Here is a 27,171-nt window from a genome sequence, read left to right on the forward strand (position 1 = left end):
CTGGTCTTGTCTATCGTGCCTGCATGTTGCTGATCGCTCGTAGATACCGCAGCTTGTCTCCTTGATTGTGATAATCAGCCACTTTCACACGCAGTCGTTCAGCTAGCTGGACATACTTGCTTCGTGGATGCTCAACATTCAGTACCTCAGCATTCTGGGCTGTAAGTCTATGAATTGCCATGTCACTAATGAGTCCGTTGAACAGTTTCCACACGGTAGGATGAGCACAAAGAAAGAGTGCTTGTAAGGCGTTATGAAACCCCTCGCAGCAATTCGTGGTCTTGGGGGCAGAGGCCAAAGCGTCAGCATAATGATTCCAGACCTCTGGAGTAAACCTTGCGTTTCGAAAGCGTCCATCTACTCCTGGCCCCCTAACGTAGGTATGCTCAAAGTAGGAGAGGAGCTGATTGGTAGCATCATCATCAGGGAAGATTTGGGCTAGTTCGTCATACCTTGCACTTACTTCGGCTGGTGGGACAAACGCCAAGGAGGCCAAAGATTTTACCTTGAGATTGAACTCTCCATCCTCAGCCTCAAATTCAGCCTTTAGGCCCAGCTTATTGACCTTTCGAATAATGGACTGGCTCAGATGAAAGAAGCAGCCAGAAATCGCTGCAGCTGGAAACTCATCTTGGAAAGCTGACATTGCTGCCATCTCAAAGTCAAGAAGAATTTTCTGGGGATTTGCACCTGGCATCAACCCTTTGAGCGCCGTGATCATTCGACGATAGGTTGGACCAGTCTTGTTTGGCAGCAGGCAGTAGATCAGGGGAGGATAGGAGTTGCCGACTTTTGCATGGAGAGAATACAGCTGAAAGAACATGGTTGGCACCACCTTGAACGTTCCATCGCCAAACCATGTGTCTCCTCTTTCGAAATAAGGCAACAGTTCATTGCTACCAATGACAAGAATCCTTTGGGGGTCATCTCTTGCAGAGTCATATAAAATGATGTCGCTGTATTCCTGGGGGATAGCAAAATTGATGCTTTGAGGAGGAGCCAGCATGGTGTTTGCTCGCTGCCTGACCCGACGTGTATTTCGCTCAACGTCACTTCGCTTGGGCATTCGAGACAACACGTCATCAGACCTGTCTCGAAGAACCTGTCCAACAATGCTTCTAGTAGATGCTTGAGAGCTGATTGCTTCTTGCCTCAGAGCAGCCATTGTAGCTCTGGCTTCAGCTTGAACTGGATCTGCAGAGTGACTGTGCTCAGTCGGCTGTTTAACAATCGCGGCTCCAGATGTGTGCATGCGTGCGGGACACTTGAATTTGTTGACTTGCCTGCACCGCCATTCTTTGATGCTGTCATCACGTGTCCTGTGCAGGATATACTCGTGTCCCCCAAGCCTAAGGACATCTTTGTCTTTTTCAGACTTGCTCATAGTAAAAGTCATGGTGAAAGTTGCAAGGGGTGAGTAATGAAACCGAAAGTAAGCGTCAGTGTGAAAGTGGCCTGTACAATTATCTTTGTCTTTTTCAGACTTGCTCATAGTAAAAGTCATGGTGAAAGTTGCAAGGGGTGAGTAATGAAAGTGAAAGTAAGCGTCATTGTGAAAGTGGCCTGTACAAGTGGCCTGTACACAACAAGTAAAAGTCATGGTGAAAGTTGCAAGGGGTGAGCACTGAAACCGAAAGTAAGCGTCAGTGTGAAAGTGGCCTGTACAAGTGGCCTGTACACAAATAATTGCCTTGTACACAATTGTCCGTACACAATTGCCTCTTGTACACGGTTCCATGACCTTGTACACAATTGCCCGTACACAATTGCCTTGTACACAATTGCCTTGTACACAATTGTCCGTACACAATTGCCCGTACACAATTGCCCTGTACACAATTGTCCGTACACAATTGCCTTGTACACAATTGTCCGTACACAATTGCCTTGTACACAATTGTCCGTACACAATTGCTTGTACACAATTGTCCGTACACAATTGCCTTGTACACAATTGCCTTGTACACAATCGCCTTGTACACAATTGCCTTGTACACAATTGTCATTGTACACAATTGGCCTGTACACAATTGTCTGTACACAATAGTCCGTACACAATTATCTTGTACACAATTGTCCTGTCACCGTGAAATACTTATGCAGTGCAATATTACTATTTTACAATATCATAAAATTAATCCTATGTGATATACACGAAAAAAAACAATTTAAAATGTAATGATTGAAATTTGCCAATTAAATGTGACACAATGAGGCAATTCCCTGTGTAGATGTAATGTTTCCAGATAGGAGAGTTACTAATTGCTACTTGCAGTTTACTAATTTTCTAATTGTGAAATACATTAATTACTGTAATATTACTTGGGTCTCATTGTTGTATTTATAGCACAAAAAGGTTAATATTTTCTTGGAAATAGATGGCATATCCTTGGATACATGCTTTGTTCTATGAATTCACAGATATAAGCTCAGGAATGTACAACTCAAGTCCCAATAATGTGAATTTCCTTAGATTTAAGGTGGCCATACACATAAAATTAATGTCAGCCAAAACCCACATTGTGGGTGTCACAAATTTTCTCTGATGTTAGATATCATGGGAAAAAAATGATCAGGTTATTAAATTTCAACATGCCCAATCGTTTTCTTCTCACAGATGCCTGGCAGATAGTTATCCCTTTTCCCGCAATTCATAACACTACATGTTTTATACATGAGTCTTGGGAGGGACTAGCTGTTGGTCAAATTAGCGTTCAACCAACAGCTGTTTAAAGTGCTTCTGGGCAGCTTTAGCGACAAGCCAGATCTTATTAAATGATTTATTTGCATTAGTCTATATTAAAAGAATTCACACTAACTATAAACAGATAGCTGATGAATTTAAATGAATTTAAATCTCCTGGTTACATCCTAGGGTACTAAAGGAGTTAGCAGAGGAAATTGCAGAACCACTAGCCAGAATCTTTGAAAAATCCTAGAGAACAGGAAAAGTCCCAGAAGATTGGAGAAGAGCAAATGTTGTCCCTATCTTCAAAAAAGGAAAGAAGATGGAGCCAAGAAATTATAGGCCAGTGAGCCTTACTTCTTTATCACGAAAGATCTGTCAGGAGTGGTGGAAGGCACTAAAAAAAAAAATAATTAAAGTGCCTTCGCCACTCGGGGTCCACCGTGCGGCAGGTGATATGACCGCTGCTAGAGAGGCAGAGCACTATGGTATTAATGTACACGGGGTTAACTGCAGCCGGAGTGCACTGAAGCAAGCTCTGTTAAATACACAGAGCCGCAAGCTTAAAGCACACAAAAATGCTGTGTCTGTTTAAGCCACAGAACAACAGCGACACGGTAATAAAGGGTCACAGGAGCAGTCTTAAATGTCAGAACTACTCAGACAAGACCTACCGTGAAAAAGAGGTGCGAGACGTCGCAACTGCGAACACTCGAGGAACTGCAATCGCAGTGCTGTGTGAACGGAGCCTCAGCGGAGCTGGCGCGATGCAGGACGCTAGCTGCTGAGACAGGAATAGCTGGAGCGCGCTGGCGCTGCTACTGGCGGCTGCCCAATCACTCATACAATCGTATTATCAGAGGGAAGGGGTTTCTTAATAAGTCAGTCACCAGTCCATGCATCCGTCACCATACATACAGCAGCAGTATGAAAATACTAGCGCATGGCAAAGCGGCCATGTGCACTTTTTATAGCGTACGGGACCTGCCAGAAATCTCCAGAGCCCTGAGCTAAGCCAATGGAATCAGGAGCAGGACCTGAGCACCTGACTCCTGAACTCCAATGGGAGCTCATTCCAGGAGCATGCTCAGAAGCTGGCTGAAAGGACTTAGCCTCTGGAGACAAATGTGAGGATCTGGATCTCTGCATAAGTATGGCAGGACACAGATTCCTAACATTACCCCCCTCCTAAGGCCCCCTCCTCCCCGAGCCCTCCGGGCGAATACCCTGTGCCCTACGGTGGCATAGGGCTCAAACTCGTCCGAGGGCGAGCTTGGTGTCCAGGTACGGGTTACAGTAACCCGAGACACCTGGAAGGCATCAGAGGAACCGAGGTCACCAGGTTTCAAGAGGGACACTTGGAAGATAGTAGGAGCGGGAGTGACAGAGGCACGCTGCCGCGTGTCGGCGGATGTCGCCACCCTCTGTCTAGGAGGTTTAGGCTGAGCACATAAGGTGCAAGCCTGAATAAATTTTTTTTATGTCCCGAGATCTATGGGGCCACCAATACGCATCAGCCAACAGTTTTAAACCTGCATATAGCCCCGATGGTGGTGCGTGTTAGGCGCATGCGCCCAGGCGAGCACCTGAGCCCTGAGATGAGGAGGGACAAAGGTCTCGATAGCCGGTTCAGACTCCAACCTTTGCGGGGAGCCAGCTTCCGGAGAAACCGCACAGACATGGTGACAACCGCAGATGGATTCCTGGTCAGAGTCTGTATTAAAGTTGGTGCGAGACACCTCCATGGGCTCAGGAGGTAGAACCTCGTCTAGCTCAAGGGGTACAAAAAATTTGGGAGCCGAAACAGATTTGCGCTTGGAGTGAGCACGCTCCATACCGCGCTCCGAAAAACGGAGATCGATACGTGAGGAGACAGAGATTAGCTCTTCCAAGCTAGTGGGAATCTCGCTAGTAGAGAGAGCATCCTTCACATGCTCCGCTAGACCTCGCCAAAAAACGGGGATTAGGGCCTTGTTGGACCATTCCAACTCGGATGCCAGTGTCCGAAAACGGACGGCATACTGGCTAACCGAGAGTGACCCCTGAGTAAGGGTGAGCAACTGCAGGGACGTATCATGCGTGACCCGAGGACCGAGAAAAACTTGCCTGATGGCAGTTAGCAAGTTAGCCGTGGACCGAATCTCGGGGTCACCACGCTCCCACAGAGGCGTAGCCCATTCCAGCACCTTGCCCGACAGTAGGGAGATAACAAAAGCCACCTTAGCCCGTTCCGTAGGGAATTGCGCAGCCAGCAGCTCCAGGTGTATCGAGCACTGGCTGATAAAACCCCTACAGGAGGCGCCATCCCCAGCATATTTATCGGGCAACGGGAGGCGGGTAACTGTCGGTGCAAGATCTTTGAACAAATTATTAAACAGCATGTATGCAAGTACTTGGATAAGAATACAATAATTAACCAGAGTCAGCATGGGTTTGTAGCAAACAAGTCATGCCAGACAATTCTAATTTCCTTCTATGATGGAATCACTGACTGGGTGGATCAGGGAAATGCAGTAGAAATAGCATATCTCAACATCAGCAAAGCATTTGATAAAGTATTTCATACTATCCTTATTGAAAAAATGACCAAGTATGGGACTGACAAAGCTACAGTTAGGTGGATTCATAACTGGCTCAGTGATTGTACTCAGAGTGGTGATAAATGGTTTCACTTCCAATTGAAGAGTGTTTCAAGGTGAGTACCAAAAGGCTCTGTCCTGGCCCCAGTGTCGTTCAACATTTTTATAAATGATCTAGATAAGGGAACTGAAGGTAAACTAATCAAATCTGCAGACGATGCAATGCTAGGAGGGATAGCTAACACTAGAGAAAACAGAGAAAGGATTCAGAAGAATCTTAGTAAGCTTGAACAATGGGCAGTGACTAATAGAATGGTATTTAACAGGAAGAGATGCCATATTCTACATCTGAGCAAGAAAAATGAAAATTACATCTCTAGAATGAGAAGAATAGAACTAAGCAACAACATGTGTGAAAAACACTGGGGTATACTAAAATATCAGAGACTGTACATGAGTCAACAGTGTGATGCAGCAGCAAAAAAGGAAAGCACTGTTCTAGGATATATTAAGAGCAGCATACAGTCTACATCACGTGAAGTAATTATCCCCCTCTACTCCTCCTTGGCCAGGTCTCATTTGAAATACTGTGTCCTGTTCTGGGTACCACATTTTAAAAAAGACATTGAAAAACTGGAGCATGTTCAGGGAAGAGCTACCAGGATGGTGAGCGGACTGCAAAGTATGTCCTACAAGGAACAGTGATAGGATCTTGAAATGTTTAGCTTGCAAAAAAGAAGGCTGAGGAGACTTAATAGCTGTCTACAAGTATCTGAAGGGATGTCACAGTGTAGAGGGATAATCTTTATTCTCATTTGCACATGGAAACACAAGAAGCAATGGAATGAAACTGAAAGAGAGAAGATACAGATTAGTTATTAGAAAAAACTTTTTGACAGTGAGGGTGATCAGTGAGTGGAACAGGCTGCCATGAGAGTTGGTGAGTTCTCCTCCAATGAAAGTCTTCAAACAGAGGCTGGAAAGACATCTGTCTGAGATGGTTTAGTGAATCCTGCATTGGGCAGGGGGTTGGACATGATGACCCTGGAGGTCCCCTTCCAAGCCTAAAATTCCATGATTCTATGAATTATATACAGCAACAAAGCTAATGTATGAGATCAGTCTGGCCTTTAACTCTGGGAAAGATTTACCTTATTGTAAAAAAAATGCTCAGATTGGGTTACAACATTGAGAAAGAGGAACCAGCTGTTGTAACCATCTGCAAAATATTAAAGATGGAGGAAAAAGGTAGGATTTTCAGAGATTTTCTTTCTATGTTCCTTTCTACATGTCTACCTGATTGTTCCTCTCCCTTTGCCACTAGGTACAAGAGTCCTCAGAATTTAACCTACCCCTTGCTATCCCTTGGGCAACAGTGGATAAAGTGTAAGATGTTCTTCATGGCTGTTTATTATTTTCTATTTTTTATAAGGGATGAGGGCTAAAATGGAATGGCCCCAATGTGAGTATAACTTTGTTATTTTTAAATAAATTTGTACAACAGGGTGTGGATTTTTAAACAACTTTATTCTGGGAGTTTTTATTTACAATATGACTATAGGGTTAGTCTTATAGATGTCTCTCCATTACTAACCCCTGAGCTTGATGTCACCTGACAATACAAAGGTGACATCAACCCCACAACCCTACTACCCTACTTGCCACCGCAACATACTGAGGGCTGATGTTAATATTTTGGGAAGAAGGGAAATATCCCTAATGGTTCCCAGGCTATTAATAGCAGCTCATCAGCTCGCAGATGTTTGGTTATAATTTACTGGTTATTTTCTGGGGGAACCCCAGAAAAAAAATGACTTATGGTCCCCCCATAATTTCAAACCAGCAAAGGCTAAGCAGACAACTGAGGGTTGATGTTAATAGGGAAGGGGCCAGGGATATTGTCCCCTCCCAGGATACCAGCGTCAGCCCTCAGTCGCTGCAGAAATTGCACTTCCTTAAGATGCACCAAATCTGGCGCTTAGCCTCGCTCTTCCCACTTGCCCTGTGGTGGTGGCAAGTGGGGTAAAAGGGTTGGGGGATTGTATTGTCAGGTGACATCAACCCCATGATTTAGTAATGGAGAGGTGCCTATAAGACGCCCCCATTACTAATCCCATAGTAAAAGTTTGGAAATAAACACACAGCAATAATTTATTTGAAAGAAATGTCCACACCATTTTACAAATTTATTTAAAAATAAAAAACACACTTATAATCACCTTAATGCCTAATCCGCAATGTCTTTGTCCCCTGGAAAAAAAAAAAAAAAAAAAACATATCCCTCACCTGTCCAAAGTGGAAAGAATCCATACTGTCCCAAACCATAATCCATCTGTGCGACATTTGCTCTTCAGCATGAACGGTGACGTTCATGCATAGAAGCAGGGGAGAATAAGCTGCAGCGAGCAGGCCCCTGAACTGCGGTGACCTCAAAAGTCTCAAAGTGCAGCGCTCAGCTTAGTGATTTGACCGCAGTTCACTGTGAGAAATTTATCACGGTGAACTCACTGAGCTCAGCACGGCACCGTGAGACTTTTTCTCACTGAGGTCACTGCAGCTCATTGGCTTGGCTCAGAGTGAAGTGAGCTGAGAACAGCAGGTGTTGTATGTTCGTATGGACCCCGAACTTTACTGTTTGGGTTGCCCGTCACTAGTTAACAATAAACCTTTCCAAAAAGTGAAAATTTTCTAAGGGTTCATTCACATGTCCAATTTTTACGTATGAGTGCTATCCGTGGATTTCACGGATAGCACTCGTACCTGTGATAGTCTATGGAGTTAGTCACATGTCCGTAATTTTTCATGAGATTTGAGGAATATCACGGTGAATAATTCGATTTTGATCAAGGAGTCATATCAAAATTATCAATGCAAGCCACTGGTTCTGTTAAAAAAATCATCAGACTGCTCTTGAATTACATCCAAAAAAATCGAACATCTGAATAAGCCAAAAGACAGAGATACCCATTAGTGGCCATGTCTCAGTGTAAGGGTACTCTTAAGCATAACAGTGAAACAGCATTTATTTGAGCTCACACGAGAGGAAATATAGCGACATTTTACATCGATGGTGAGAGCCGCTATTTAAGTTGCTCACATTCACTCTGTTATTGTAAATTAACAAAATTAATACACCCATTGTTGCCTATCCACAAAATAGATTGAAGGGATTTCGAGCTCTGGGCCCTGCACCTATCAGTAGAATGGGGAACCTTTATCTCCTTTACAATGTAGCAGCAGTACGCATGTTTGGCCATCACTCCATTCATCACCTATGGGGCTGCAGAGCGCTGTGATCTGCTTTTTCCAGCAGCGCCAAAGAGAAGGAATGGATCAGCGGTTGGGCATCCAACTTGCAATTTCATTATCATTCACAAATATTCCCCTTTCTGACGATCAGTGCAGATCCCAAGCGATCGGACCATCAATGATCAGTAAACTATCATCTATTCCGTGGATAGGCAATAATAACTTATTTTTACTGGACAGACCCTTTCATTTTCCATGATTAAGTGAGAGATCGTTTTAACAAAAACTCTTCTTAAGGTTTGTGACATCGGCGGCTATGCCCGCCGATGTCCCTTCTGTTGCAGCGCGCACCGCAGCGTTTCCTTACCTGCGCGCTCCCGTCCGGGCTCGCGCCCGTCGTCCACGCTCCCTCACGGCGGCTCCTGGCTCCCGCTCTCTGTCGCGCGCACGCCCCCTCCCGTCCTCTCTCTCCAGCTGTGGGCGGCGCTGAGGGGCTGGCCTGGGGCACGCACTTCCGGGGGTTGGTATATTTCAGGCGTCCTCGCTGTTAGGAGGACGCCTGATGATTGTGTAGCAATCTGGCCCCTACAGTTCTCCTGTAGTTAGTCCAATCTCTGCCTTATCCTTCCTGCCTTCCTCTGTGTCGTTCCCTCTCGCTCTCCCCAGTCTGTCCAGGCTCTCCTTTCCTTCCATTCCTTGTGGCCGTTCCCTGTCTCCAGTTCGCCCTGAACCTTCCTCTTGCCATTCCGTGTTGTGTCCTTCCCTGAGCCACCTGTCCTGCTAGTATTTCTGTCCGCTGCCTTCCCAGGCCTTTTGTTCGTGGAGCCGTCCCTCTTGGTTCCGGCTATCGCGCCTCCGTCCTCTGTGGTCCTGCCCCAAACGGTCCCTGTATAGGGGTCGGTCTTCACCTGGTGTGCTCGGCCCAGGGGCTCCGGATCCGCGATCCAGAGGGTCCACTCTCTGACATAGTTCTCGTCAGCATTACAGTATCATCAGGCCATGGACCCCGCCGGTGCTGCGGCGGCCACTCAAAAGGAACTGCTTTTCCTAAGAGAAAATCAGACCCGTATCATGTCATTCATGAAGTCCATGGACACCCGGCTCTCCGCCTTGCAAACCGCTGACCCAGCGCATGCACCTCTCTTAGTCAGTCTTCAGCAGGAGCTCGCACAGCAGCGCGATGCGCAATCTCACATTTTGGGGTATATGGCGTCCGTGGATGATCGGCTGCTTTCTTTGCAGTCCTCTGCGGCCGCTTCTAACCTAGCCCGGGACGCTGTCTCTTTCCCTCCTCCCCGTCTTGGTAAGCCGCCTAGGTACTGTGGGGACCCAAAATTGTGTAGGGGATTTTTAAACCAGTGCAGATTGCACTTTGATCTTCTGCCCCAACAATACCCCACGGACCGTGCTAAGGTGGCCTTTATAATCTCCCATCTAGAGGGGGAGGCGCTGGCTTGGGTGAATCCGTTGTGGGAGAGGGATGACCCTGTGGTGACTAACATCCAGAGTTTTTTGGAAACATTCCGTAAGGTTTTTGATGAACCCGGACGCCTTGCTTCCTCTACAGAGGCCCTTTTTAACCTCTGCCAGGGGTCCCTTACTGTAGGGCAATACGCCATCCGTTTCCGGACCTTGTCCTCGGAGCTGGGGTGGAATAACGAAGCCCTGGTTGGTGCTTTTTGGAGAGGCCTTTCTAGTAAAATCAAAGACGAGTTGGCCGGGCGTGACCTTCCTACCACCCTGGAAGATCTCATCTCCCTGGCTACCCGTATTGACCTGCGTTTTCAGGAACGCGCTAGAGAGTCAGCCAGGGAGAAGAGGTCCTTTAGATTATACCAAGCTCCCATTCCGCGCACCGTTGCCCTTCCTAGTAACACTGTCCCCGAGCCTATGCAGGTGGATCGCATCAAGCTGTCTGAACAACGGCGTAAGGAGAGGATGACTAAGGGACTCTGTCTATATTGTGGAGGGGCCAATCACTTCGTACGCACTTGTCCTGAGAGACCGGGAAACGCATCCGCATAGGCCAGGTAGGAGAGGGCCCCCTAGGTGATCTGACCCCCTCTCTCCCACTTACTCTTTCAGCTCTGCTTATTACAGGTCGGGGGCGTGGCTCTGTGGAGGTGTATGTGGACTCGGGTGCAGCAGGCAACTTCATCCGCCAGGAGGAGGTTGACAAACTCCAGATTCCCGTGGTCGTCTTAAATAACCCTCGAGCAATCACCTCCGTCGATGGCAAACCTCTTCCTGGGCTCATCACCACGGTTACCATTGAAGTAAAGCTACAAATTGGCGCACTTCATTCTGAGAAGATTGCCTTCTATGTCCTGCCTCAATTATCCCATGCCATTCTCTTAGGACTTCCTTGGCTTAGGCGGCATGAGCCAGTCATCGACTGGCGCTCCGGAGAGATCCTACGCTGGGGGCACACCTGCCATGCTAGCTGTTTACGTACCTTGGTTCGTTCCCATCCTCAGCTTAGGCCAACGGACCTCCCCGGTCTTCCTGCTCCATACCACGCCTATGCTGATGTTTTCTGCAAGAAGGAGGCGGATTCCCTGCCTCCGCACCGGTCCTATGACTGCCCCATCGACCTGATTCCTGGAGCCGTTCCTCCCAGAGGTAGAACTTACCCTCTTTCTCCTGCCGAAACCTCTGCCATGACGGAATATATCCAAGAAAATCTGTCCAAGGGGTTTATCCGGAAGTCCTCCTCTCCTGCGGGCGCGGGTTTCTTCTTCGTCCGGAAGAAAGACGGATCACTGCGGCCTTGCATTGATTACCGGGGTCTAAACAATATCACCGTTAAAAATCGTTACCCCCTTCCGTTGATTCCTGAGCTCTTTGACCGTCTGAGAGGAGCCCGGATCTTCACGAAGTTAGATCTGCGGGGAGCTTACAATTTGGTCCGGATCCGTGCAGGGGATGAGTGGAAGACGGCCTTCAATACCCGTGGCGGGCATTATGAATACCTAGTTATGCCCTTTGGCCTCTGCAACGCTCCCGCTGTGTTTCAAGAATTTATCAACGAGGTATTCCGGGATCTACTCTATTCCTGTGTGGTCATCTATCTTGACGACATTCTCGTTTTCTCACCCGACCTGTCCTCCCATCGCAAAAGCGTACGCCTGGTCTTGCACCGCCTTCGAGAGAACCAACTCTACGCCAAGATTGAGAAATGCCTTTTTGAGCAGTCGTCACTGCCCTTCTTGGGATATGTCGTCACCGATTCCGGCCTAAAGATGGATCCCGAAAAACTCAGTGCGGTACTCAAGTGGCCCCGTCCAGTGGGGATTAAGGCCATCCAGCGGTTTCTTGGGTTCGCAAATTATTACCGTCAGTTTGTGCCTCATTTTTCTACGGTTACCAAACCCATCACGGCCTTGACCCGCAAGGGAATGAAGCCCAACAGCTGGTCCTCTGAAGCTGAAAACGCTTTCCAAGCCCTGAAACGTTCCTTTGCGTCAGCACCCATTTTGCATCGGCCTGTGACCAGCAGGCCCTTCATCCTGGAAGTGGATGCCTCCTCCACTGGAGCTGGAGCGGTCCTGTCCCAGCAGGCTTCATCCGGACGGTTGGTTCCTTGCGGCTTCTTTTCTAAAGTCTTCTCACCTGCGGAGTGCAACTACTCCATTGGAGACCGAGAATTACTGGCCATTAAGATGGCCTTGGCTGAATGGCGGTATTTACTCGAGGGGGCTGTACATCCCTTTACCATCCTCACTGACCACAAGAACCTGGCTTACCTGCAGTCTGCCCAAAGACTCAATGCCCAGCAAGCCAGGTGGGCCCTGTATTTTTCCCGCTTTGACTTCCAACTTCACTTTCGACCTGGTAATAGGAACATCAAGGCCGATGCCCTTTCCAGGTCATTACAGTCATCGGAGAGGGATGAAGTCCCATCCCATATTATCGAGCCTACTAAGATGATCACCGTGGCCCCTGTGAATTTTGCTATTCCTCCGCCCGGTAAGACTTTCGTCCCTCAAAACAGGCGTACAGAGGTGTTGGGCTGGGGGCATTCCTCCAAAATTGCAGGACACGTTGGGACTAAAAAGACTCTCTTGCTGCTGTCTCGGTATTACTGGTGGCCCACGCTTCGCCAGGATGTGATGGACTATGTTGCCTCGTGCACAATCTGTGCCCAGAACAAGGTGGCTAGGACTTTGCCCGCCGGTCTTCTTCACCCATTGCCAGTTTCCGAGGTCCCCTGGCAGCAGATCGCCATGGATTTTGTAACTGATTTACCCCGCTCAGCCGGTTGTACCACCATCTTAGTCGTGGCAGATCGTTTTTCCAAAATGGCCCACTTCATTCCCTTACCGGGACTACCATCCGCCCCGAAGTTGGCCGAGATCTTCATCCACCAGGTCTTCAGGCTGCATGGTCTTCCTCAGCGGATTCTGTCGGATCGGGGGGTCCAGTTCACCTCCCGCTTCTGGAGGGCTCTCTGCCGGCTTATGGGTACATCTCTCGACTTCTCCTCCGCATACCATCCTCAAACCAACGGGCAAGTGGAGCGAATTAATCAGGTGTTAACCACCTACCTACGTCATTTCGCCAACGCCCATCAGGACAATTGGGTCGCACTCTTACCTTGGGCTGAATTCTCCCACAACAATCATCCCAGCGAATCTACCACCAAGTCACCTTTTTTTTGTGGTAACCGGTCAAAACCCAGGTATTCCGTTACCTTTCTCCACGTCTACAGGAGTACCCGCAGCCGATTCTCTTGCTAAAGAATTCTCACAGATTTGGAGAGAGACCAGGGACGCGCTCAAGGGTGCCAACAACCGAATCAAGAAGCATGCAGACAAAAGACGGAAGGATGTGCCTCCGTACCATCCAGGTGACAAAGTCTGGCTTTCTACTCGACATATCCGTCTGAGAGTTCCCTCTTATAAGCTGAGCCCTCGGTACATTGGGCCGTTTGAAGTGATTGGACGCATTAATGAAGTGGCTTACAAACTGAGGTTGCCTGCTTCGCTCCGGGTTCCCAACGCTTTCCATGTCTCGCTCTTGAAACCCGTAGTCCTGAATCGGTTCCAACCAGTTTCCGTCGTCCCTCCTTCTCCTGTTATCTCGGACAACGTCTTCGAGGTCAAGGACATCTTGGCTATGAAAAGAGTCCAGGGTAAGACCCTTTTTCTTATCGATTGGGTGGGTTTTGGTCCCGAGGAACGGTCCTGGGAGCCCCGGGAGAATGTCAATGCTCCCCGGATTCTAAAAAAGTTTTTTGCCAATCTCAGTAAGGGAGGACGTAAGGAGAGGGGTACTGTGACATCGGCGGCTATGCCCGCCGATGTCCCTTCTGTTGCAGCGCGCACCGCAGCGTTTCCTTACCTGCGCGCTCCCGTCCGGGCTCGCGCCCGTCGTCCACGCTCCCTCACGGCGGCTCCTGGCTCCCGCTCTCTGTCGCGCGCACGCCCCCTCCCGTCCTCTCCAGCTGTGGGCGGCGCTGAGGGGCTGGCTTGGGGCACGCACTTCCAGGGGTTGGTATATTTCAGGCGTCCCCGCTGTTAGGAGGACGCCTGATGATTGTGTAGCAATCTGGCCCCTACAGTTCTCCTGTAGTTAGTCCAATCTCTGCCTTATCCTTCCTGCCTTCCTCTGTGTCGTTCCCTCTCGCTCTCCCCAGTCTGTCCAGGCTCTCCTTTCCTTCCATTCCTTGTGGCCGTTCCCTGTCTCCAGTTCGCCCTGATCCTTCCTCTTGCCATTCCGTATTGTGTCCTTCCCTGAGCCACCTGTCCTGCTAGTATTTCTGTCCGCTGCCTTCCCAGGCCTTTTGTTCGTGGAGCCGTCCCTCTTGGTTCCGGCTATCGCGCCTCCGTCCTCTGTGGTCCTGCCCCAAACGGTCCCTGTATAGGGGTCGGTCTTCACCTGGTGTGCTCGGCCCAGGGGCTCCGGATCCGCGATCCAGAGGGTCCACTCTCTGACATAGTTCTCGTCAGCATTACAAGGTTCTTGATCATTTCTAGCTAGGGGGCAACTTGCTATAACAGAAACCTTCCCTTTGCTGTGACTGCAACACCCCAGCAAAATGGAGATGGAGGTTTCCAAAGGGGTATGTTTCTCTGTCCACAAACTCTAACAAAAATGTATTCAAAGGATATATATCTTCAAAATATGCAGAGACCCATCTTTATCTTTCCGCCTGGCATTTTTTTCTTTGAGCGCCTCTCGAATTCTAATCCCAACCGTCTGATAATGTATCTCCAATTCCTTGCCTAACGCAATGTAAAACAATTGCCGGGCCGACATTGGACGAGCATTATCGACTATGAAATTAAGAGTCCCATGGGTTTCAATTTAAAAGAGGTTAAATAGGCCATTTACATACTAATTAGCCTGACGTCTTAAGAGCGGTGAAGGCAATTTCATAGCATTTAATGTCAAATTTGGCTCATCTCGGCGCTTAATTTAAAGGGAGAACCCAGTCTTATTTCTTAAGGCTTTCATAAGAGCTAATGATTAAAGGAATCTCGTTATTGCAAACAACATGCTTTTCCCAATGACGAGGCGCCATCATAATTTATTTGCCCAGCGCTCAATTTTTTAACAAGGTTTGCATCTATGTTTTGGAGCAGCAGGTGCGCACAGCTTTTAGTAAAGCAGATTGGACCCCGTAGACTAGCGGGTTGAATATAATCTGTTGTATCAATTGACATTTAAATCTGGAATGTGCTGCCTGAAGATACAAATAGTCACCAAGCTGTGTTCAGTGGCATTTGACAATCCAATTTTGTTTTTTCTTTCCCCCCTAACCTGGCACCACTTGAATGCATATCATCGTTGGCTGTTGTAATCCTTTTTTTATTTTTTTAGATGGTTTTGTATGCAAATAATTGGTTGTAATGCCATTGTGTGCTATGCGCGGTAATTTACGGATTCATTTGCCGAATTTGCAAACATAAACACCACTATGAAAATAGGGAGCATGCAATGTATCTGGATAGAACTTGTAACGGCTTTGCGCGTCCAACCTGGTTTATGCATCTTTTTGGAAGGAGGAAACATATGAGAACAGAGCTACCAGCATTATGAAATGAAAAATAGCAAAAAGCGATTTCATCTGACATTTTCACAGGTCCTAACTCCCCCAATACTTCATTTAGGTAGGACAGAAGGTGAAGCGTTTCTAGTAAATCATATTACATCCTAGTAATGAGTCCATAGATGCCAACTTTCTCTGAATGTCCGGGAAGCTTATTCCTATTCCAACATTGCAAGTTATCATATATCCACAGGATAGGCAACAATTTACTGAATTCCTGAAAGCAATGTTCTGAAATGCCCCGCAGTAATGGATTGGCAGTCACCCATGAGCAAAAGCTGAATGCAGAAATCAATGGAAAACCCCCTCATAGGTTGGAGCGAAACCATTTCTAGATGATGTGATTCCATACACGCCAACGCTTTCAGGATATCATGCAGTCATTGCAAGTTATTACCTGCCTATAGGATAGGTGAAAACTTGCCGATTGGTAGGGGTTGAACTGTTGGAATCCTCACCGGTCCCAAAAAAAGGGGCGCTGAAATGCCCTCTAGAAATGGGGTGGTGGCTGCGCAAGAAAAATCACAGAGTGTAGGACTGAATGGACCTGTCGCATGAACTTGCGGCCAAAACACTATTCTTACAGGGCATTTAGTACAATCTAGAGGTTATTTTGTGCAATGATAAGTGAAAATTTGCAACGGTATGAAAAACCTTTTAGAGGAAAATGGAAGACTTAGCAATTCTCCCAGGTGTTGGAGAAAATTGATTCTGAAAGATTTGCTTTGCATAACACCAAGATGATTTGTCATTAAAACCTGCTGCAGAGTACAAATACGCATGTAGGGGCATGGAGAAGGTTTGCGGGGGTCGTGGAATGAATGTGGCCTCTACCCCTACCCTGAGATGAAGCATCATGAGTGATTTCCGTTTAAGTTGCTGGAGTTGTCATTTCTGATGTATGCTAAGTAGGATCTTGTCACTGTGCACTACTCTTCCCAGTGCACAGTGACAATGCGCTCCCTCACCGGCTCTGATGAGAAGTGACAAGGCAGCAATAGAGCACACTGTCAGTGTGCATATGTTAGATTTGACAACTGGTGCATGATCAGTAGAGCAGGGACTAGCCAAGGCCCCTGAAATGGATGTCACTGATGACACTTTGTTTCAAGGTGGGGGCAGAGGCTCTGCCCCCTCATAATGACCCATTTGGCTATACCAGTATGCACTAGGATTCTCAAATGAAGTGCTATCACACAGGAAGTAGTAAAAAGAAGAGAAACTGTTAGAGTATGAAGATGGGCGGACCCTTCGATGTTCGGGTCTGTTGGGTTCAGCCGAACAGTAACAAAAAGTTTGGGTTCAGGTACCAGAACAGTACCTGGACCCCATTCACTTGAATGGGGGGCCTGAACATCCAGTGTTTGTCATGTGCATGACAGAGCAGCAAACACAGCTTCTGATCAGCGGTGAAATCATCCCCACGTGGTCAGAGAGCCGTGGTTCCCACGCTGTCAAAAGACAGCATGAGTGCTCAGCTGTGATTGGAGGTATAAAGTATACCTCCGGTCACTGGTGTCAGCTGATGGGACTACTGATCCCATTATCCGAAACCTGCTGCCGCTAATAACAGTGAGAGTAGGAGCGGCAGATGGGATTATTCATCAGTCGCTCCTGCGCTGTAAATAAATAATTTTAAAAAAAGGCGTGAGTTCCTCTGTATTTTTGATAACCAGCCAGACAAAACTCACAGCTGTGGGCTGCAACCCTCAGCTATCAGCTTCCACAGGGCTGGTTATCAAGAATAGAGGGGTCCCCACGCTGTTTTTAAAGTTATTTCAATAATTTTAAAAAATGGCTTGGGGTCCCCCCATATTTGACAACCAGCATTGCTAAAGCAAACAGCTGGGGGCTGGTATTCTTAGGCTGGTAAGGGGCCATGGATATTGGCCCCCAGTCTAAAAATAGCAACCCACAGCAGCCCAGAAAAGTCACATCTATTAGATGTGCCAATTCTGACGCTTTGCCCGGCTCTTCCCACTTGTCATGTAGCGGTGGCAAGTTGGGTTCATATTTGTGGGGTTGATGTCAACTTTGTATTGTCAGGTGACATCAAACCCACGGATTACTAATGGAGAGGCGTCTATAAGACACCTCTCCATTACTAATCCTATAGTTACATGGTAAATAAAGACACAGCCAGAATAAAGTCTTTCATTTGAAATAAAACAAAACACTTTTACTTTTTTGTTTAAAAATAACAAACACAGTTATATTCACCTAACGTGCTCGCAGCAGCTCATTCCCCAGTGGTTCTCAGCCTGGACGATCACATCTTGGCACCGTACAGAAATACAAACGTTCGAAATCTATGCAAATGATGAGTGACCTAGGGTTTTATAAAGCAATTAGTGAAAACATTAGCAGAAGGAATACTCTACCCTACTTATACAAATACAGTGAAGCTGGCTTTAAGGCTTGTTTAATTGAATGGTGTCGTCTGAGCAGCTAGAGTACTCTGAAGGGACGTTTGTGAAGTCTTGCCATTGATTTTAGTGTTTCAGTTCCAGAGTAATGCAATGTACTATGTACAACCGCCCCGTGGATATATAACACTACTGGGCTATTATGGAAAGCCGCACAAACTAATACTTGACCATCTTGAGCAAAACAGTTCATTATTACAGATGGGTGGACACCTGCATGTTCTGGTCCAGCGGGTTCGGCTGAACACTTACAAAAAGTTTGTGTTCGGGTACCAGAACAGGACCCGAACCCAGACCCCATTCACTTGAATTGGGGGCCCGAACATCCGCTTCTGATCTGCGGTAAAATCATCACCGCTGGTCAGACAGGCACGGCTCCCACACTGTCAAAAGACAGCATGAGTGCGCAGGCGTGATCGGAGGTATAAAGTTTAGCTCCGGTCACTGGTATCAGCTGATGGGACTACTGCTCCCATCAGCCAATGCATGCTGCGGATAATAACGATGAGAGCAGGAGAGGATGATGGGAGTATTAATCAGCTAACGCCTACACTGTAAATAAATAATATAGTAACTCTTGTGTGTGTTATTGCTATCTGTTTTAAGTGTATAAAAAAAATTTTTGCAACTTTAAAAAATTTACCAAGTTTTTGACAAATTTCAATTATTTTCATAAATAAACTTAAATTTCATAAACCTAAATGTACTGTTAACATAAAGTACAATGTGTCATGAAAAAAAAGTCTTGAATCTCTGACCAGCCAGAGAAATGTAGTGACACGTGTCATATTCGAAAAATGGGGCCCAGTTAGGAAGGTGAGAACTAGCTTCAGCGGTTAGAGATTAGAGAGTATTACCAGGGGGGCCATCTCTGGGCAATAATTCATACAACTGGGTGACAGCAATGGAAAGCAGTACATGGCTGTTCCGGTAATGTACAGTAAATATTGGCTAGATTTGCAGGTCTTTAGTAAGAGACAGTAATCCATGCAACATCATGCGAGTGTGAAGATCAGAAATACATGTCTGATCCGGAAAGGCAAATTGAGGCACTCATTGGAGCGGAAGAAGAAATTGGTTGCATGGTTTTAGCAATGTGTGGAAAGAGGAAGAGAGCAGAGACTGGATCCGGATGGACCACATCAGGAGACTGACGTGGTATCCAGTTGCTTAGCTTAGCAAGCATTAATTATTATGTCTCATCTGATATGATGGATCCTCAAAGCTCTCAGTATGGATGAGCAGTTATTATTCAGCACGGACAAATGATGTTGGTGCAGCAGGGAGATCCATATGGAACAAAACAAAACTGTTGTTGCAAAGTGGCAACAGCAGAAGCAAGTGGAAGTCACTGTATCTGAAGAGCTGAGTTTAGGGAAAGAGATGTAACAAAGGTGTAACAAGGATACAGGGGAGTCGTGGAGTTGAGCCAGCGAAGTAGCAGAGCTAAGTTTGTCACAGAGTCCAATGCAGAGCTCTTTGCATTATAGTAGAGTTGATATAGAGTGATATACATAGCAGAACTTCATTAGTCACAGAGTTCAATGCAGAACTGGCAATGGTATGGCAGAGTACTTAGCAATGTAACAAAGCTTGGTCTTTCACAATCCAATGCAGAACTGGCCAGAGATATAGGCGAGCTAGGTTGGTCAGGAGGTTCATGCACAACTGGCACAGGAAAGCCTTTAACAAAGACAGTGTGGACGAAAAGTAATAATAATCTTTATATAGCGCTAACATTCCGCAGCGCTATATATCATCACTGTCCCCCCAATGGGGCTCACAATCTAAATTCCCTATCTGTATGTCTTTGGAATGTGGGAAGAAACCGGAGAACCCGGAGGAAACCCACACAAACACGGGGAGAACATACAAACTCCTTGCAGATATTGTCCTTGGTGGGATTCGAACCCAGGACTCCAGCGCTGCAAGGCTACAGTGCTAACCACTGAGCCACCGTGCTGCTCCACTGCCTGAATACTCAGGCAAAAAGTCATCCTAAAAAACCAATGCACCAGGAAGCAGAGAAGGTTGCTGGAAGGTAGAGTAAGCAGTGCCCAGGGTTGGATCAAGAAGCAGTGACTGAAACCATGCCATGATTGTTGGCAAAAACCATGTCCACCTGTGGTGACTCAAAACAAGCACTGCTTTGGAGTAAAGTCTTTTAGAAATGACTGAAACATAACTGAGCTTATCCAAACGAGACTAGACTGTGCTGTGAATAACAAAATGTGCTATGGTCTATAGTGAGGCTGGACTGGCTGTTGTATACCATGTGGACTTATTATAAACCCAGACATTCAGCTATTAACTCCCAGTGACTGCAGAGGGACAATGAGCAATCTAGTGTAGTGATCTGTAAAATTCCTCTGCTTAAAGGAAGGTCAGTTCAACAGTTGTATTTATTTTCTTTTACAAAGAATGTGATATTATATACCATAATTATCTCCGCTGAAGGCAGGTCCACATCAAACACCGCTCAAGGGTCAAAAGACTCAGAGACATTTAGCTTTATTTTTTGCAATGTTCTCAATTACCGTCTAACGCAACAATGCACAGCAACCTTTGGCAGAAATGAAATTATATGTTTTAATGTGCAAAAATTCTCAGTTATAAAAAGGATGTGTAGTTATGATGAAGTACAATTATACAATTACACTAGTAATTATACGCAGCGTAGAAATCAGACAGTGAAGTTTCCAGACATGAATTTCACCTTATTTTCTTTTATTTGTCTGAAGGCTTTTTTTTCCCTGCTTACCTTTACACCCCACCATGACCTAAAGAGACTAGAGCTGAGGATTGTAGTCCAGTGGTAGCCAAGGGATTGACTCATAGTTCAAATGGTCAAGTGGAAACCAAAGATCTCTGTCTAGACCATACAAACTATAACAGGTATATGATGCCCATAGCCATGACACATGGCATAAAATGGAACCATAATGTAGTCGTGTACATGGCTCTCAGGAAATATCATAAAAATACAAGTTCTTGTGGAATGGACTTTGTAAAATTCAACTTTTTGGAAAAAAAATTGGCTTTGGAGAAGCAACTTGACAATTACTAAAATACAGGAAATGGGAAACGCAAAACATTTTGCATCTTTTGTCATCCAGTTGCCAAAATATATCAGGCCATTGTTTGTAAACCGATGGGCTAAGGGCGAAGAGGAAGGTCCGGCAACAACTGACTAGAGTGATGTCATGTTTGGCCAGTTACTAATTCCGGTGAACCTTCCGAGTGCAGTATCTATCGTACTTTATTTCTCAACATGTCAAGCCCTTTGATTTTTTTAGTAAATCCGCATGTGCAAGACAAAATCTTGGCCTCTCAGTAAGAAAAATTGTATGTAATAATTCAGTACTTTATCATTTATAATTCACACTTACTAACCAAAAAAATACTGAAGACAAACATACATGCAATAGAATGCTTACGAAAAATGCTTCAAAATTATAGATAACAATAAGAAAATTAGACTTTTACTCCTCAAATGATAAAATCAAATAAAATCAATCTAACAATACACACGTACAATTTAGTAAGTGTTTGTCTACATGTCCTTGTAAAATTTGCCAACTTTCAGGGGAATATTGATTGAGACAGACAAAGTGCTTAACATACTTTCCTCGGTAGCCAACGCCGGTCTCACCGGTCACTCTACTTACATGCCCCTCCTTTATACCCTCTTTCATGCACCCCAAATGTACGTTTTGACATTAGCACACAGAATCCTGGTGAAACATGCAAGAAACTTTCCAGAAGCACAGCCTAACAGGAGGTGTCAAGAGGCATTGGCAGCATCCAGTTGAGTGCCAAGGCAATTTATCGAGAAGTCAAAGACTCTATTGCTTTTCCTTATTCTGGGAAACATGGCTAGTATGGTATTTGAACGTAATTGAATACAGTCCAAAATTTAAGGGATTACCTGAATTTTTTTAAAACAAGCTTGGTAAATTCAGGCATGTCCTGGTTCAGAATGGGCCAAGTTCATATAAGCACCCCACAGGATTGGGCATTTACAGGGTCTGTCCAGTGATATAAAGTTATCACCTATCCAGAGGGAAGTGATAACTTAATGACTGATAGAGATTCAACTTGTGGGACCTGCACTGGTCAGCAGAATGGGACGTTGCTATCCCTGACGGGGCACTTTTACCCCCGATACAAAGTGCAAAGGCAGGTTAAATGCACAATCTCTGTTTAATAAATTCTCTATTGGGCTGTTGGAAAAAGTCAACTGCAGCATTCGGCGGACTCATAGGACCTGATTCACTAAAGCTTTCATGTCAGAATTCTGATGTATAAACTTGAAAAATTCTCAAAGTTTAGGCGCAACCCTAAGCTTTGCGACTTTTGGTGCTTTTACATGTTTTTCCCAGCTCTATCAAATAGAGGGTAGAGCCAGAACGGGGCAAATGGTAGGGTCGTGATCTCACAGCTCGTCTAATTCCTGATGAGCTGTGGCATTTCGTATGCCAGAAATCTCACTCCAATCACTTTCTGTAGTGAGATTTCTCCGTAGCAAGCAGATGCACTTCACACTCGTCAGACACGAAAGAATCATGAATAAGCATACATCTCTTCATGTATCAAGACCGTTTGATGCCAGCACACCCCCACATACAAACCAGTGTTGATGAATCGGGCTCTTAGTGTATGAGTGGAGCGGCGGTCGAACATGCTCCCTGCTGATCTATTCTAACAGGGATAAAAGTGCCCTGTTCTGCCGATTGCTGTGCATTCCAGCAGTTGGACCCCCAGCGATCTATAAGTTCACCTATCCTGTGGTAACCTCTTTAAGCTCCATTTTAGACTGTCCAAGGGTCAGAACTTAAGCGTCCATGTTTTAGTAACTTTTGAGCATAAAGCAGAATGTCTTTGTCATGATCCCAGTGCAGGCTTTTGAGCTGCACGTCAGGGGTTAATGTCTGGAGCTCAGTGCAGTTTTGACCTGCACACCTGGGGTTAATGATTGTGGCCTCTCTTTGGTTCTGGGAGAGCTTCTTAAACCCCTGGGAAGCTCCCATCCCTGTCAGTTATACTTTTGACTTTTGCTGAGTGTGGTGACCTCTGTGTGCCTGTGCCTGTTCATTGTTATAGCTTGTTTATATGGTTCTGACCTGGTTCTGTTCCCAGTTGTGAGTTTGCCTGTTGATTCTGTACTGCGCTACCCTCTCTGTGTATGACTCATTGCCTGTGACCTGACTACTCTCTGCTCGCCCCTCTTGTACCTTCCAGCTATCTCTGTGTATGACTCATTGGCTACGTCCTGACTATCCTCCCTGTCTATGCCCCTTGGTAACTTTGTCCCGCAGTTACCCTGCTAGGAGTTCTCTTGCAGCTCCTAGCTCTCTGGAGTTTAGGCCACGCCCCTAGCAGTCACGTGCTTCAGGTCCTGCTGTTCTGAAGTATGCATCTACTCAGCTGCTGCCCGCTCCACAGGTATCTTTGAGCATAGTTCGCTTTACTCAGGACACACGCACTGGCTCAGTGAGCAAGTTCAGTGTGGTTTTCCTGACAGTCTTATCACAAATTTGTAAGTGCAGAGTATTAAATCACCCCTTCTTCTCTATGGAGTGTGAAAAGACTGTTTTCTTGTATGTTTCCTGTACCTACCACTATGATTTATTTTGTAAAAGGGAATAGAGATGAGCAAACTAGTTCGGAAAATGTTTGCCAATCTCAAATTCGACACAAATGTTGCATGTTTGGATTCCCGAGCTTTTTTTCCTAAAAATCGGCAAAAGTTGGCCAAAGTTCGGTAAATGACCAAGTTCACTAAGGGCTCTTTCACACGTCAGTGTTTCCGGTAGCAGCATGGGCCACAAAACATCCTGCACACATGCACAATGATGACACAGGGATAACATCCCTGTGTCATCAGCGCTGCACCATGAGATTTTGCTCTCACTGTGCTAGTGGTGATCTCACTGAGGTCACCGCTGTTCAGGGGCCCGGCTAGAAATGCATCCTCAGTGACCGGCAGAAACCTTGATGACGTCACTGCTAGTCACTGATGCTGCGCTCACAGCAGCTCATTCATCGGTGGTTCTCAGACTGAACGGTCGCATCTTGGCACTGTCCAGGTTGAAAATTATTTATCCCCAGACATGGATTATGGATTGGGGCAGAAAGACAAACAGGTGAGAGATATTGTTGTTTTTTATTTTTGCTTTATTACAGGAGACCATGGCTTCAGTGGAATGGCTGATGACATGAATATGGTTTAATTTAGGTTCATTAAATTAGTCTGTGTCATTCTTTCATTTTAAGGACTTTATTCTGGATGTGTTTATTTACAATATAACTAAAGGATTAGTAATGGACAAACATCTTATAGAGGCCTCTACATTACTAAGCCATGGACTTGATGTCACCTGACAATACAAAGGTGACATTAACCCCACAAATATGAACCTCACTTGTCACATCCACAGAGCAAGTGGATAGAGCCGGGCAAAGTGCCAGAATTGGCACATCTATTATATGCACCTTTGCTGCTATTTTTATGCTGGGGGCACTTACCAGCCTGAGAATACCTGTCCCCAGCGATCAGCTTTAGCTTGGCTGGTTGTCAAAAATGAGGGGGACCCCCCACCATTTTTTTAATATAATTTATTTAAATAATTTAAAAAACAGCATGGGGACCCCTATATTCTTCATAACCAGCCTTGCGAACATTGACATCTGAGTGATGTAGCCGGCAGCTGTCAGTTTTGCCTGGCTGGTTATCAAAAATATAGGGGAACTCACATCAATTTTTTTAAAATAATTTATTTACAGTGCAATTGGGTCAAATGATGCCACATTTTCTAGCGTCTACCCCAAATTTGAGCTGTTTCAGCAGCTTTTTGCCCCCTCACTGAAGATGTTTTATATGTGTTTGGTTTTGTCTCCCATTGAAGTCAATGGGGTTTGGGTATGTTCGGTAAACATCAGGACATTCGCCTATCCGAGCCGAACCTTGAAAGGTTCACTCCTCTCTAATGGGGAATCATGGGTTACTGTTCTGAGCCTTTATTTGTGTAATGTTGCTTCTCTGCCGTGTTTGTTTTGATATCAGGTGTGTATTCTTTGGATTTTTCATTTACGAATCTTATACTTTTTTATTATTTATATGTTTATTTTGGTTATAGGATTGCATTATTGTATATTATTGTTGTATTGCATGAATAAACCCTCACCCAGTACATCCATCTGTGTAAATGGGATGATATATTGTATGGCTGCCGGGTTAGTAATGACACTTTGAAGTAATCTGTAGGATGATTCATTAAAATACGAAAAAAAGGACTTAATTTCCGCTGCGTTGCTTTGACCCTTCCCCAGCAGTAGATCTTAGTGATGTTTTTGGATAGCGATATTAATGGGTCATTGGTAAACATGAATTTCCCGGGCAGGCTTACCTGTTTGTGAGCGTGGTCATAAGAATTAATATGGTTGTCAAACTCCTGGTGCTTGTGGTATTGCTTGTCACATAATTCACAATAGAAATTAGCCTTCAAATCCTCTAGAGCGTTCGCTATGCTTTTTCCCTTTTCCGCGTAGCCCTGTAAGGATACAAACACAAAAAAAAAGGATAATGATTGAAATTTTTCTCTGAAATATGGCATTGTACTTACTGGTTGCAGAATATTTCTCAACAATAAAAAAAGACTGTTTTAGACAAAATGGAACATTGCTGATGTTTTTAATTTTTAATTTATTTTTTCTAAATGTTTTTCCTTTTTTATTTTTTTCCCCTTCCAGAGGTAATTTACAGTATACTGATCATTTTAAGCGTCAGCATATATAAATAATACAAGATGATAAAGAAATTCCCTATTGTTAATCTCTGTGTTTTGTACTATAAAACAACCATCTGTGAACGCGCAAAATCCGTGACATTGCGAATTTAGCTCAAGTGCAATATACAGTATTTTTTTTACTAGAGGAGGATCCCTATATTATGGAAGGGAGCGGAAAGGCATGCCGAATAGGCTGTGGCTTGACAAATATAGTAAGCGATGCAGAATTTAAAAATCAATATTTATTACTAAGTTACAGATATTTGCAAAAATTAGCCATAAAGTGGCCACCTCCACTGAGGACTCATGTTCATGTCCCTATTACAGATCTGTGTGATTCCAGATCCATAATACCGCACTCCAGGATTGTATGAGCCTATTTTGTTCCTTTATAGATATTTTGGATTTCGTATGAGAAATTACGCCGTATTTTGCCTAATGAAATAATATGGGGCTCATACATTGTACTCTACAAATCATAAATCTGTATATAGGGGTGTAACCAGAAAATGCTAGGCCCCATAGCAAGTTTTCCAATACCTCTTTCATGCCCCATAGAGTAATAATGCTGCTTTTATGCCCCACTTAGTAATAATTATCCTCTTATGAAACTAAAAATGTCCCTGTCACGGGCAGTTGTGGGGAAACAGGAGACGTGGAACCTTGGCCCCTGAACTGCCCCTCAGGCTATGGAGGTGCCCTGACTTTCTTTAACTTGGGGGTACACTTGATGGTAGTGAGGCCCAAGTCCCCGACCTGTCTCTATCTCCTGTTTAGCCCTGAGCTAAACACCCAACCCCCTCCCCAGGAGGTGAGACAGGGAATAAAGTGAACTGCACCAATTAACACACAAGGCAAAATAAAACAGACACCACGGGGTTAAAGCAACTAAAAACCCAAACTTAGCTTTATCTGCCGCCAAGGCTCCAGGCAGCAGAGAAAGGCACCAAGGTTGGTTAGCAAATGACCAGTATTATCAACAGGGAGCAGCAGCAGCTGATGACCTTTTATAGGAAGGAGGGAGGAGGTCACCTGCTGACTAATTAAACATGTAGTAACACCAGCGGCCACCAGGGGCAGAAACCCAGCAGCAGACCAACTACAGTTGTAGTAACACCAGCGGCCACGGGGGGGGCAAAATTCCATATTAACCCCCGAGGCCAGAAAGGAAAAAGGTTCATATAAGAGAGTCCAGACTCTGCCACAGATCCGAAAATGGATCGTGACAGTCCCCCTTTATGCCTCAAACAGTGATAATATCCCCTTTTTTGTTTCACTAAGTAATAATGCCCCCTTTAGTGTCCCATTCTGTAATAATGCCCCTTTTAATCTCCCACTCAGTAATAATGCCCTTTTTATGCCCCACCTAATAATAATGCATTCTTTT

The 27,171-nt window shown here is 45.4% G+C and overlaps 1 protein-coding gene across 1 annotated transcript in view; it reads right to left on the reverse strand.

Moving 5' to 3' along the window:
- ZNF804B (zinc finger protein 804B) overlaps positions 1-27,171 on the reverse strand; it is a 455,182-nt gene that overhangs the window by 31,857 nt on the left and 396,154 nt on the right. Inside the window, exon 2 of the mRNA XM_073581949.1 lies at positions 25,404-25,547. Coding sequence (XP_073438050.1) covers positions 25,404-25,547 — 144 coding nt within the window. The remainder of the gene's footprint in view (positions 1-25,403; positions 25,548-27,171) is intronic.

Source organism: Dendrobates tinctorius, unplaced genomic scaffold (genome assembly GCF_039654945.1).
Source record: "Dendrobates tinctorius isolate UK_male_01 unplaced genomic scaffold, ASM3965494v1 ptg000070l, whole genome shotgun sequence".
NCBI classification, from domain to species: domain Eukaryota; kingdom Metazoa; phylum Chordata; class Amphibia; order Anura; family Dendrobatidae; genus Dendrobates; species Dendrobates tinctorius.